The following is a 13,520-nucleotide window of genomic DNA, read 5'->3' as shown; positions in this document are numbered from 1 at the left end:
GCAGAGACATAGGCAGAGGGAGAAGCAGACTCCATGCCGGGAGCCTGACGCGGGACTCGATCCCGGGACTCCAGGATCTTGCCCTGGGCCAAAGGCAGGCGCCAAACCGCTGAGCCACCCAGGGATCCCCAGGGCCCTGTTTTAATAGTGAAGGAAGTATTTTAGGAGACTACTGATTACAATGGGAACATGATCTCTGAAGCTCTGCCACCAGACTTAAAGTTCCCACTCTGCCATTTTTGAGATTATTGTTCCCAGGACGTGTTATTTAAGCTCTCCTGTGCCTCAGTTTCCTCATTTGTAAAGTGGGGAGAATTTAGAGTCTACCTCCTAGGGGGAGGGGAGGGTCACATGAAGCACTTACAGTCGGGCCCACACTGGTAAGTGTCAGTAAGTGACAGCTGTTGTAATTATACAGGGATGATTAAAGATGCCATTTGGGTTATAAATTGCCTGTCCACAAAAGTCATTCAGCATCTACTATATGAAGCATGCCAAATGATGTTACAAATAAAAGGACTAGATTTTCAGTTATTCCTGGTTTATGTATTTTTAAATAGCATCTGTTTCTGAATTACTGCATTTTCAAGAATGTAAAACAAGTGATTTCCACTGTTTTCTGTAGACAGCCCTAGCTCTGGCTATCGCTCAGGAGCTGGGTAGTAAGGTCCCTTTCTGCCCAATGGTGGGGAGTGAAGTTTACTCCACGGAGATCAAGAAGACAGAGGTGCTGATGGAGAACTTCCGCAGGGCCATTGGTGAGTATCACTTCTGTGGCAAGAGTTGGTTCTCACTTGCCCAGAGCGCTGAAGCTGTTTGGTTGTGCAAATGCCTTTATGACTTATATTTGTTGTACTACCATTTTTCTTTTGGCACCATTAGTGTTATCTTTGCAAGCCAAACAAGAACCCAGCTTTTCTAATTGAAGTGCTTTAACAATCAGCAAATATGGTCCCTAGCTATGGGGCTGGGGTTTCTCACTTGACAAAATAAATGTGGCTGTGAAGTGAGTTTTTTTTTTTTTTAAAGCAGATTTTCCTGGCAGCTTTATTATGTTTTTAGAGATGACTGTCCACTGAAAAGGTTTGGACTTAAGCCAAAAGCTTTGTGTGTCATGATGCGGGAATGCCCCTGGTCCTGGATATTGAGCCAGAAGAATTGTGGTCTTTCAGGGAGTGAGGAAACCATGTGAGGATTGGCAGAGATTTGAGGCTTATGGTGCCATTCTCATGGGGCTTGGAGCTACCATATCAAGTAGTTGTTATATGCCAGCTTCCCTCCCTGCCCCTTCCCACCCAATATTGATTACAACCTTTAGTTCCCCTAAGAGAAAGTTCTCTGACTTCTTTTTGCATCTGATGAAACACAGTCTCAGGAAGTTAAATGACTTGCCTACAGTAACCTAGCTAGTAAGTAGCAGGGCTACAGTCCGAACCTATGCCTGTCTGATTCTAGAGCCTATGCTCTGAAGATCTGCTATGAAAAGAAAATGGCCTTTCTCAGATACTTATCTCTTGTCAGCCAGGACGTCTGGGCCAGTCTCCTTGCCCAATTTTTGTTGCCTTGCTCTGGGAAAATCCCAGCTTCCCTCACGTGTACAGGTAGAAATAGCTTATTCCTTTTAAGATATTAAAAACTATGTAATGTGTGTCTGCACATGTGGGAGTCTATCTCTAGGATACAGTTGTGGAGTCATGGGTTATGAACACTTTTCAGAGTGCCTGTATGGTTTTCTAGGCCCTTTAGTTGTCAAAACAAGGTAAATATTCTTAAGGAAATTTCCTAGAAAACTTGGAGGAAATGAGGAAAGTTTAAGAAAGAGTGCATTTGTCTAGCCCGGAATCCTTGCCTTAAGACTGCTAAAGTCTAGGTCAGGGGTAAGATCATGTAGGGCCTCAGGCTACAATTAGGGCTTTGCATTTTTCGCTGAAAGTGAGGAGAAGCAATTGGAGAGTAGTTTCAGTTGCCCAAGAATCCCTCTGGCTGGGGATGGAAGGTGAGGAGAGTGAGAGGACAGCAGGGAGACTGAGGAGTCTGAGCAGGAAATGTTGGCTTGGGCCAGCGTGGTGAAGGCAGAAGTGTTAAGAACTGTCCAGATTCTGGGTATAGTTGTCGTAGGGCTGATGGAACTGCTTGAAGGATTAGATATGGGGCTGCAAGAAAGAGGTGGGCATTCTGACAGATGGGAAAGAATGGAGAGGAGCAGACTGGGTGTTTTAAATATCTACTGTGGATAGAGTGGCCACTGCAGCCCCAGTTCAGGAATGCACTTCTGAATGAGAGAAGGGAGTACCTACTTTAAAGCAGGTAGAAGGACGACCTTGGCTAAAGAAAGATAGCCCTCAGTCTGCATCTGGTGATAGATATACTTTGTTTGGTTTACACAGGGTTTTTAAAATTTTGAATCAGTTGCCAGTGTTTAGAAATTGGGAAATATCCTTTTAAGATACTTCTTTCTGGCTTCTGGAGAGAAGCTTTCATTTCCACCAGCAACAGCCAGGTTGGGGGTGAGCAGTGCTGCTCTGCAGAGCGGGCTTGCCATGCAGTGTGCCGCAGCTCTGGGGGGGGACCTGCTGGGCTGCTTGACGTGCCCCATCAAGTGCTTGCCTGCACTGGGTCCTGCAGGCACTGGAGCGTGGGACTCTTGTTCTAAGCCAGAGGGATTGTGAGCCATGTGTGTAGGCTAAGCTTTATATTATATAGATAGGGCCTTTCTTTAAACTGCAAAATATTTCTTTTTTTTTTTTTTTAAAGATTTATTTATTTATGATAGACATAGAGAGAGAGAGAGGCAGAGACACAGGAGGAGGGAGAAGCAGGCTCCATGCCGGGAGCCTGACGTGGGACTTGATCCCAGGACTCCAGGATCGCGCCCTGGGCCAAAGGCAGGTGCCAAACTGCTGAGCCACCCAGGGATCCCCTGCAAAATACTTCTTACTGGAAATCTTTGTTACTGGAAACACTGGGTTATTTTGGTGGCTGTTTTAAACTGAAATAAAATCTACATATAGAAAAGTAGGTACAGCATCCTGTAGTTTAACAGTTAATGATGAGGTACATACTTCTGTAGTCACCGCTCAGCTCCAAGTACAGAGCAGGGCTAGCACCGCAGCTGTCACCATGCCCTGGCCGGCTACAGCCCCTCCCCTCTCCCACACCCATCCACAGAGCGCAAGAGCTGTGTGGCCACGACTCGTGCTTCAGAGCAGGTACAGCAGTATGGCTGAATTTTGCCTTTTAAGCTTTATCTAAATAGAACCTACTTTAGGTGTTGCTTTTCTGGTAGCATTGTGAGGTTCAGCTGCCGGTGTTCTTAGGTGTTTTGCGGTCTTTTGACTTTTGAATCGTACCTGGAATAACAGTGGAAATGGCTCGCAAGACCCTCTTCAGGGTTTAAAATATTTGAGTCTTTAAAAAACTTAATGATTATGCGCCAGAGATTTTATTTGACTCACTAATTAGTGAGATAAACTGTAAGATATTACAGTTGACTCAAATATCTGAATACATCTAAAATGTATTTTTATTTCTTAAAAAAATATTTTTCTGACTGCTAAAATCTGACAAAACTTTTACATAAGCGTCTGTGTTTAGGTTGCATAAAGGTAATGCTTTAAAGTTGGAAAAAATAGAGGTAAATTTCCTAGGCATCTGCTTTGTGATTTGCCATTTTTGAGGGGAGAGGGCAGTGCAGTTCTTTTGATGGCAGTGAGGTAAAGAGAATTTCTTGATCCTGCCACAGAATAAAAAGGCAGGCCATTGACTATCTTCAAAAAGGAACCCTGCCCATCTTCCTCTGCCTTTGAATTCCTGTGAAGTTGGCAGAGGGGTGGGGAGGAAGCAGTAAGCTGACCAGAAATAAAAAGCAAGGAGTCTGTGCTGTTTCCTTGACGTGATGAAGGTCCCTGTCAGGGATTTAGAAACCTGAGCCAGCAGATGAAACCTGTGTCATTTGTGTTACCGTTGCCAGAGATAGCGCCAGCTCGGCCCCTTCCCTGGCTAACAGCCGCTTTCATTGTCCATCAACCACATCCCCTGCCTGCTTGTCAGCACAGAGCGACTTCTAAACAAATACGGGGACTAGTGAGAGACTGAGAGACGGGAATGCCTTTCTTCCCCGCTCAAGGAATTTCATGTCATGGTCATTAACAGGAAATAGAGGGAGCATTCCATTGGAAGGAATTTATCCCTGTGAGATATAAAAGTTTTGATTAAAAAAAAAATCGAAGTTCATTTTAAAAGTACAGAATTTTCCAAGTATGTCACAGTCTTCTGATACATTTTTGTAGGTTTGGAAAATTTTTGTCTTGAAGTTTAGGAACTACGAATTTGGAAAGGCAAAAATGAAACACAACCTCTCTTTTGGGGCCATTCCAAAACTTCCATTTGTAGGCTATCAGATTGAATAAAGGTAGAGTAGAACTCCTTAACTTTAGTATCTGAGAGTCTCTGTCCTGGTTGGGTTTCTGGGGAAAGAAGGCAACTGACCCAGTGATAAGATAATGACCACGTTTAAAAGTGGTAAGTGATTGAAAGTGTCTGACACCATTGGCAGTGTTTCTTTATGCCATTGGGCTATTTCCATATCAGAACAGAGGTGGCTTGATGATGAGGACACCCAAACCCTATCTGGGCTACCTGTCATCAGGGGTAGTTTATGGCTCTACATTGTGAGTAGGACGGAGTTCTTCATTCCTTCTTTTTTTTTTTTTTTTTTTTTTATTCATTTATGATAGTCACAGAGAGAGAGAGAGAGAGAGAGAGGCAGAGACACAGGCAGAGGGAGAAGCAGGCTCCATGCACCGGGAGCCTGATGTGGGATTCGATCCAGGGTCTCCAGGATCGTGCCCTGGGCCAAAGGCAGGCGCCAAACTGCTGCGCCACCCAGGGATCCCTTCATTCCTTCTTAAATGAGTTGTTCTCAGCTGTGGTTGTGCTTTGGGATCTCAGGGGGTAGCTTTAAGCTAATGATGATGGCAGTCCCAACCCCTGAGATTCAGAGGCAGATGGTTTGAGTCCAACCAGGGCCTGAAGAATTGTAAATGCCTGTCATGATGCTAAAGGAGATGCTAAAGGAGAACCACGATGTAGACTTCGGCTAAGGTTTAGAATATTGTTTCCTAAACGTAAGCCATCAGTGTCCCTCTTTTGCCAGGTCTCACTATTATTTACTTAAATTTTTCTTTTTAAAGTGGCTTGGTAATTTTGTGTGCACATAATAAAAAGAAGCACATGGAACGTAAGTGTATATAGCTCAGTGAATTATCATAAACTGAAAACCTGTGCAGTCAGCACCCAGTCAGGAGAGTATTCCCAATACCCCAAAGTACCCTTCATGTCCATCCCCAATCTATCCTTCCTTCCTTCCTTCCCCAAATTAATGACTGTCTTGCTTCTAACATTATAGTAGTTATACCTGTTTCTGAACCTCATATATGCAATCAGGCAGTATGTAAATATATATTCTTCCGTGCTTGGCTTCTTTTCCACAGTTATGTTTGTGAGATTTCATCATTATTGGTGCATGTAGCACACCCACACCTAGTGGGTATATACCTAGGAGCTCAACTACAGGAATACAGGATATTCACATGTTCAACTTTAGGAGACAATATCATGTTGTTTGTAAAGTATTTGTACCAATTATATACCCCCACTAGCAGTGCAAACCTTCCTGCTGTTCTGTGTCCTCACCAACTCTTGATATGGTCAGCTTTTAACTGTAGTGATCCTAGAGGTCGTAGAATAGTATTTCATTGCATTTTTTTCTTTATCCTTTTTTTGTTTTTCATCGTTAATCTTGATTGATCTGTAGCCCCCGTCATTCCCCTCCCAGATCCTTTGAAGTTAATTGCAGACCTACTTTTTTATCCCTGAATATTTCAGTATGTATCTCTGCAAAATAAGGACTTAAAGAAAACCCCACTGTACTGCTATCATGCCTAGAAAAAAGCAAACAATATACTCCTTGATACCATCAAATATCTAATTAGTGTTCAAATTTCCAGTTGTTTCATGTTAGTGTATTTTTTTTAATTTTTTTTGTATTATTATTTGAATTAGGATACAAATAAGGGTCTGCATGATAGCTTGGTTGATACATGTCTTATATCTTTTTAATTTACAGGTTTCCCTTACATTTCTGTTTTTTCCTTTGGGCAAAACATAAATTAGAGACTAGAACAGAGCCAAGCGTGGGAAAGGCTTGTCAGCGAGCTAGGGCCCTGTGGTGTGGTGTGGTATGGTGTGGTGGGAAGAAGCTGGTGTCAGAGCCAGAAGACTTGGATTCTAATCTGGGGTCTACCATGAAAGAGGAAAGGACCCTTTGCTCCACCTCTTGGAGCTGACCTCTCCTCTGTAAAATGACATAAAGAGTACTCACTTTGGCTGTTTTGCAGGGCTAGGTTGGGATGTACTGGCTTCTCCTCTTGTCCTTGCAACTCCAGTGCTGGATCAGATGAGGTGGTTATATGCATGCCCTCTGTAGATTGGGTGGGAGGCTGCTTATACTGGTGAAGAGGCTGCCGCAGTTACAGGTTTATAGTGTGTTCCTCCTGGTGTGGCCTGCACTTTCCTAAGTGTAGGGACTTGTACACATCTTCAGCTAGGATGACCTAAGAATGTTTCTCTCCTTACCTCTGGACTGATGGCAGGTACAGTGACTGGAAATGATTTTCTTGTTGAGGTAGACTTTTTGGAGAAAAGCATTTGTGTCTCTTAACCCAGGCTTTGGGAATTTGGGAGAGCTTGTGTGGGTGCATGTGTTTTCAGAGGAGCTGTGTTCAGTGGTATGCCTCTGTTTTCCTGTTGCAGGAAAACCTTTACTTACTAGAAATTATCATTGCTTTGTTAGACAAACCCAGTTGTCTTTTTATTATTTTAATGTGTTATTAAAGCATAATATATATGTATATATATGACTATGCACACGTATACACACAGGGAAAAAAAAACATAATCATAGGTATTTAGTGAAGCCAAAAGGAGGAAAGTACTTTAGGCAGCAAAAACACTGCATAAAAAGGCACTGAGATCATGTTCTAAAAATTAATTTGCCAAAAATTCTTGGTTTGTCTGACAACATTTATTGAACAGCTAATGCGGTTGATGTTTAGAATGAGGAGAGATATTTGCCTTCACTTATAATCTTCTGATCTGAAAATTGTGCTTTATTATTGGGGGATTGCTTTGGAAATTGTTGTGGCCTTGGAAAACTTATGAACAACCCACTGTAAGTACTGAATGACCACTGGGTATTTCTTCATCGGGTGTGCACTGATAGCCAGAGGTCCAGAACACCGGCAGGTCAAGTATCACTCACTGTTGGCATGGACCTTTAATTATACCTAGCTTAGGCCTGATGGTGTCACAAGCGATATAGGGAGTTATTACATCGATTTAAAAAAATTTTTGAGAGTCAAAAATGCAGGAAATGAGGGCATATGTAGTTGCTGCTCCAGTGGAGTAGAATGGTTTGGGTTCAGAGACTATAAAGTTAAATTTCACCCCCTTGGAGGTATAGCAGATGTCAGAAACAATTTTGGGAATTATAGCTTGTCTATCTAGTTCTAGATTTGAACCTAGAAAGTCCCTTTGAAAAGTTGAAATAGGGATCCCTGGGTGGCGCAGCGGTTTGGCGCCTGCCTTTGGCCCAGGGCGCGATCCTGGAGACCCGGGATCGAATTCCACGTCGGGCTCCCGATGCGTGGAGCCTGCTTCTCCCTCTGCCTGTGTCTCTGCCTCTCTGTCTCTGTGACTATCATAAATTAAAATAAAAATAAAAATAAAAAAAGAAAAGTTGAAATAAAATTGTTTTTCCACATTCTGAATACTTCTTCCAGGTTACATTTATGTGTGTAATACTTTTTTACCCAGAGTGATAACCTTGAATGTACATTAGTAAATGACTTGTCAGTCTTTGTGACACGGAAATTTTGTGGCTAAAAAGGCTATCAAAGAGTAAGAATATGGTAATATGTGAGAGAGAATTCTGCTTCTCACCAGGGCTCACCTGCTATCTCTCTCTCTCTCTCTCTTTTTTTTTTTTTTTCATCACCTGCTATCTCTTTCAGGGTTGCGGATAAAGGAGACCAAGGAGGTTTATGAAGGTGAAGTCACAGAGCTGACTCCATGTGAGACAGAGAACCCCATGGGAGGGTATGGCAAAACCATTAGCCATGTGATCATAGGACTTAAAACAGCCAAAGGAACCAAACAGTTGAAAGTAAGTACCTTTTCTCTTTCTTCAGAATCTCTCAGCACTGTGTGACCTTGGGCAAGTGGTATAACCTCTCTGTGTCTCATTTTTCTCTGTGTGCTTTGGGTGATGATACATCACAGGGCCATCTGAGGATGGTATGTATATTAAGCAGTACCTAGAATAGGGTGTAAGTACACAAGAAGACCCAATAAAGGTAGCTCTTCCTTTTCTCATTGACTCCCAGGAAACTGTATGTTAAAATGTGAGTTGTGTGGTTAGTCCTATTTACCTTTTGCCATCCTGTATCCCATATTATGACCATGTGTCAAAGGTCCTGGACTTGTCTCTGAAGTGGATTAGTTTTTCAGATATGAGTGTTCATGCTCACAGAAAGAAGCAGCATGGAGTAATCTGGTAAAAGTTGTATAACAGATGATGGATGGACATCCCAAAGGGCCGAATACAGACTCCTGACTGCAGTTCTTTTATGTGTCAGGGCCTAGAAACCTATAGTGGCTTCAGTGGTTGATTCTGCTCTGGCTAAGGCTTTGTGGTGGCAGTGTGGGAAGCCCTTGATACCCTCCTCAGATTCTTGTCCTGTCAACCCTAAGGATGTGGGGTAACCGGGATGCCTGGGGGAAGGGTATGGTTTGGAGTCAGGCAAAGTCTGAAAGAGAGAGCAGGCTCCGCGGCTGACAGGTGGCCTTTGGCAAGTGACTTAATCTCAGAGCAGTAGTTTCTTTATCTGTTAAATAGGGATAATGATTGCCTATCTCTATCTATAGAGTTCTTGGAAGGATGTAAAAGTTGTAGCATTGGGGGTAGCTCCTAGTTACCTAAGAAGTGATAGCTGTTGTGTTATTGTGAGAGCCTTCAGTTAGAGAAACGGGGCAATTGGGATTGTAGGCTTTGCCTTATTATTTATAATAAACAATGTAATAATTATAATAGCATCATAGCTCTTAATTTATTGGATGTGCTAGGCCTGGGCAAATACTTAAATATTTCATTTGTTATCATTTATAGCTTTCTACATGTATGTGTGCCATTTGTGTAATTTCCCTCATGTAACAGATAAAGGAACTGAGGTTTCATCAGGAGCTTATCCTGGGATCACACAGCTGGTTAAGTGGCAGACAGGATTCTCTGAGTCTCAGCCATTATGCTGTTCACCCTCCCACTTGCTGTGTGATCTTTGGGAGTCAGTTGAACTCTCTGGGCCACCGTTTCCCCATCTGTGAACTGTGGTAGATTGACTATATAATTTCTCCATCCTTGCTCTCCTCCATGATTTTATGGTTCTTTGATCCTGTAAGATGGTTTCTCGGTCACTGCTTTATGGAGATCATAAAAATGTCACTTCTTCAGAGGGTCATTTTTCTTTTTCCTACCAGGGTTTCCATCTCAGGAGCTTGCCTCTGCAAATATCTCTTTTAAACCTCCCCCTCATTTTTCCCATTCTGTATTAATTAGATTTCTTGGTAGGATCTGCCACCTTTCCAGTAATTACATCTTCAGTCAATTCATTTGGGAAATTAACCAATATTAAAATGCTTGAGACAAAAAAAAAAAAAAGAATACTCCCCAGTGTAAGTTAGCTGAAGTAAGGCATGCAGTTTACATTTACATTTCAGCTCTCCATCAGGCTGCTTTGCACAGTTTCTTCAAGAAAATAACATAAGGGAGATGAATTTTTTTCCTTCCCAAATGAGTACTTCTAGCTACTTTGAGTATACACACACACACACACACACACGGTATTTGGACAAATGGAGCTAAGATACTTGGTGTAGATACTGACTTATGAAGAGAATATCATACTTGCCATCATTATCAGGTGCTTTCCTTGTTCTAGGCCCTGCGTCAGGGGCTTACCAAACACTGTTCCTTGTGCTCTGGGAGGCTGCCAGACCCTACCCTGCCAGTGACACAGAGCTCTGGGTTTATTCCTGTGGTTACTGTCTCTAACAGCTTTATTGAAATTTAATTTTAAATAAAATTCACCCATTTTAGGAAGGAATTTTAATCTGTTTACGGAATGAATGGTATGGCTAGCACCACTGTCCAATTTTAGAACATTTTTCATCACCCCAAAAGAAACCTCATGCCCATTGACAGTAGTGCCCATTCCAACCCACACCCTCTGGCAACCACTAATCCACTTTCTGTTTCTATATATTTGTCTTTTCGGAACATTTCATGTAAATGGAGTCATACAGCATGTGGTTTTGTGTGTCTGGCTTCTTTCACGGAGTTCTTAGTTTTTACTCTTTAATTTTGTTTGAGACAAAGCCCGTTTTTTTCACATTATAAAATGTAAAGTCAACTAAGGGAAATAGCTCTCCATGAAGTTTTATGGAGAGAAACTTATGTTTAAATCTTGACTCCTGACCAAAGATGGCTGTCCTTGAATACTGAACATCAAGGGTAGCTGAATTTAGACAGGGGAAAAGAAACGGTCCCCAAAACATGCTCCTCTCCTTTCCTGAAGGTATAATCAGGCAGGCCCCAGAGAGCAGATAAGGATTTGAATCAAAAGGCCTGGTTTGTGTTTCCCTCTGGATATTTACACCTGGGTGCTGTTGTACAGATGAGGAAACAGAGGCTCAGAGAGCCTTGTCCAAAGTCATAGGACCATCAAGTTTCAACCATGAAGAGCAAGCAGGTTCCATTGGGTGCCTCACATGCAGGAAGTTCTACCCCTACCTGAGGAGGAGTGGAGGAGAAGAATTGAAGCAGAGAGCAATCTCAAAAGGGGTTATTAGGGCCTGTGATCTCACGGACAGCGTGGACCTCACCTAAAAGCAGTCAGAGCCATATTTGCCAGTTTGCGACCTCAGGAGTAAAAGGAAAGAGGATAGTAGGTCTCCCTTCACACTTACCCTGGGTGCACTCACTCTCCTGCTGTCTCTAGGACACATCCCCAAAGCTGTTCATCTCCTGCATCCACACACACACATCCACAGACACACACACATACCTATACACCCACTCCTCCACTCACTCCCACACAAATACACTTTCTCCATACAGTCATTAGCTACCTCAAGTCTCTTGTGGAAAGGTACTTTACAGTATGTCGGAAATAAATATTATACGTATTTTACAGTTCTCTGGGTCAAATGTTTTTGGGTTTATTTTTTCTTTTAAGCTGGACCCCAGCATTTTTGAAAGTTTGCAGAAAGAGCGAGTAGAAGCTGGAGATGTGATCTACATTGAAGCCAACAGTGGGGCTGTGAAGGTAACACCATGCCTGGTTTGCATGAGGAGGCCTAAGTAACAAGGGGAGGGTGCTTTCTTCAGGGAGTATGGGATGCGAGGAGAGGCTGGTGTCTGGTGCAATGCTGAGGGAAGGTCAGCAGTTGCCCCTTTATGTTGAATAAAGTTTGCTTTCCCTTTATCTTCATTCTTTAACCTTCTCATGATTAAAACAGACAGTCTGTTCGAAAAATAGTAAAGCTTGTTTAGAGGGGGAGTACTGCGTGAGAAAGCAGAACAACTGTAGTCATTTTCAAATTGAAGTGTGCAGTGCGTTTAATCTTCCTTTTATCTCTTTGGTATTTTCTTCCCAAGATATATGCATGTGGAAGGAATGCTGCATTAGTTGGCATTCTTTTTATATCTGATTTTCAGTGTCCTGTACAGTGTTCCTCACTGTTTAATGGATGAGCATAATACTTCATATCATACGATAAATCACCTACCTACAAAAGAGTCTGAACGGCTCCCTCCGTCTCCAGTTAATCTACTGGATTTGCCCTTTATCAGGAATTGCATACAGTTAAAAGAAAGAGGGGGGAAGAAATTCTTGGAGAAAGTATCAGGTGTTTTTCAACTGGGTTTTTGGAGCCCAGTGATGAGCAGATAGCTTCCTTCTCTTGGCAGCGGGGGTGTGGGGTGTGTTTGGAGTTTGTCAAGTAGGCTGTCAGGCCCGTAGTTGGGAACTGAGGCTTTTATCTCACTTAGCACTGTGCCATTTGGAGACTTGGCAGCGAACACTCACCCGGCACTCAGGTTTCTCTTTCTGCAGAGGCAGGGCAGGTGTGATACCTACGCCACAGAATTCGACCTTGAAGCTGAAGAATATGTCCCCTTGCCAAAGGGCGATGTGCATAAGAAGAAGGAAATCATCCAGGATGTGACCTTGCATGATTTGGACGTGGCCAACGCACGGCCCCAGGTACTGCCTCAATGCCGGCATGACCTGGCACACGAGCCCTTTTGTGTGTTCACAGAAGCTTTGGGAATGAATTGTCAGAGTCTTGCTGCCGTTTCTTAGGGCAGACGGTCCTTTTCTATCTGTAATGTTCAGCAATTAACATCAACATGAGCTACTGAGGGACTCCTTTGTTCCAATTCAAATGCTCTAGTCACAGATGATTTCATGTGTATTGTTTCTTATCCCAGCCAAGCCTCTGGCCGTGAGTTAGCCAGCTTCTTCTGTGGCTTCCCTCCAAGCAGCGGGCTCAAGCCTGGGATTCTCTGGGTGTTAATGGTGTAGGGCAGGAGTATTCTTTGAGCCCTTTGCAGGATTTCAGAAAGCCCGACAAAGCTGTGCCTTTCCCCCTGTTCTAGCAAAATCTTTAGTGTTTTAGCTTTGAGCAGGATTTGTGTCTGTTCCTCATGCTGGCAAGATGAAAACTTACACCTTGACTAGTAAAATGTGGGAGAAGAACAGTACGACTATGTGACACCTCTGCAAAATGTGTGATTTTAAAACCCTAGTCTTCCCTGCTGGTAGTCTTTCAGTTTGATTTCCTTTTCATCCTAGAAGAGTCCTCCTCTTCACTAGCAGGGAATAGGCTTTCTTACTTGAAATTTGATCCTTGGGTGTTTTGCCCCCTCGAGCATTGGCCAAGACATTGCTGAAGAACTGTCTTGGACCAGCAGGTCCCTCTGTGTGGAACAGCTGTCCCCAAAGCAGCCTCCTGGGAGCTTTCGCCTTGGAGTGTTGGGCTGAGAGTTGGAAGTCGGGGATTGTATCATTCCAACACTGATGAGCTTGGTCCATTAGTTGCTTTGCCTCCCTGAGTTTTCTGTGATTTAGGGCTCTTTGGCTTCGAGTTTCCTCCTCTGTGAAGAGGGCAAATAGTGCCTACCCTGTAGGATCAGATGTAATTTCTCAGGAAACATCTGCTACATTTTACAACTAAACATTTAGTGAGCACCTCTGTGACCCAGCACCTGGCAAAACAGGATCACAAAACGCTAGGCAGGTGACAAAAGAGCACCTCTTCTTGCTGACTGCACTGGGAAGGGCTGGCAGGAGGGTGCGGCAGGTGGTGAGCTTGTTAGCAGCCGGCTGTTCTGTAGGATTGGC

At 43.3% G+C, this 13,520-nt stretch overlaps 1 protein-coding gene across 2 annotated transcripts in view; it reads left to right on the top strand.

Moving 5' to 3' along the window:
* The window catches only part of RUVBL1 (RuvB like AAA ATPase 1), a 41,779-nt gene that overhangs the window by 11,156 nt on the left and 17,103 nt on the right, over positions 1-13,520 (top strand). For both annotated transcript variants that reach the window (XM_055343938.1, XM_055343939.1), the window contains exons 3-6: positions 626-758; positions 8,073-8,224; positions 11,352-11,441; positions 12,231-12,380. In XM_055343938.1, the coding sequence (XP_055199913.1) occupies positions 626-758; positions 8,073-8,224; positions 11,352-11,441; positions 12,231-12,380 (525 nt within the window). The remainder of the gene's footprint in view (positions 1-625; positions 759-8,072; positions 8,225-11,351; positions 11,442-12,230; positions 12,381-13,520) is intronic.

The sequence above is a fragment of the Nyctereutes procyonoides genome, unplaced genomic scaffold (assembly GCF_905146905.1).
Source record: "Nyctereutes procyonoides isolate TBG_1078 unplaced genomic scaffold, NYPRO_anot_genome, whole genome shotgun sequence".
In the NCBI taxonomy this organism is placed as follows: domain Eukaryota; kingdom Metazoa; phylum Chordata; class Mammalia; order Carnivora; family Canidae; genus Nyctereutes; species Nyctereutes procyonoides.
The sequence above is the reverse complement of the archived record's forward strand: the minus strand, read 5'-3'. Positions and strand labels throughout refer to the sequence as shown.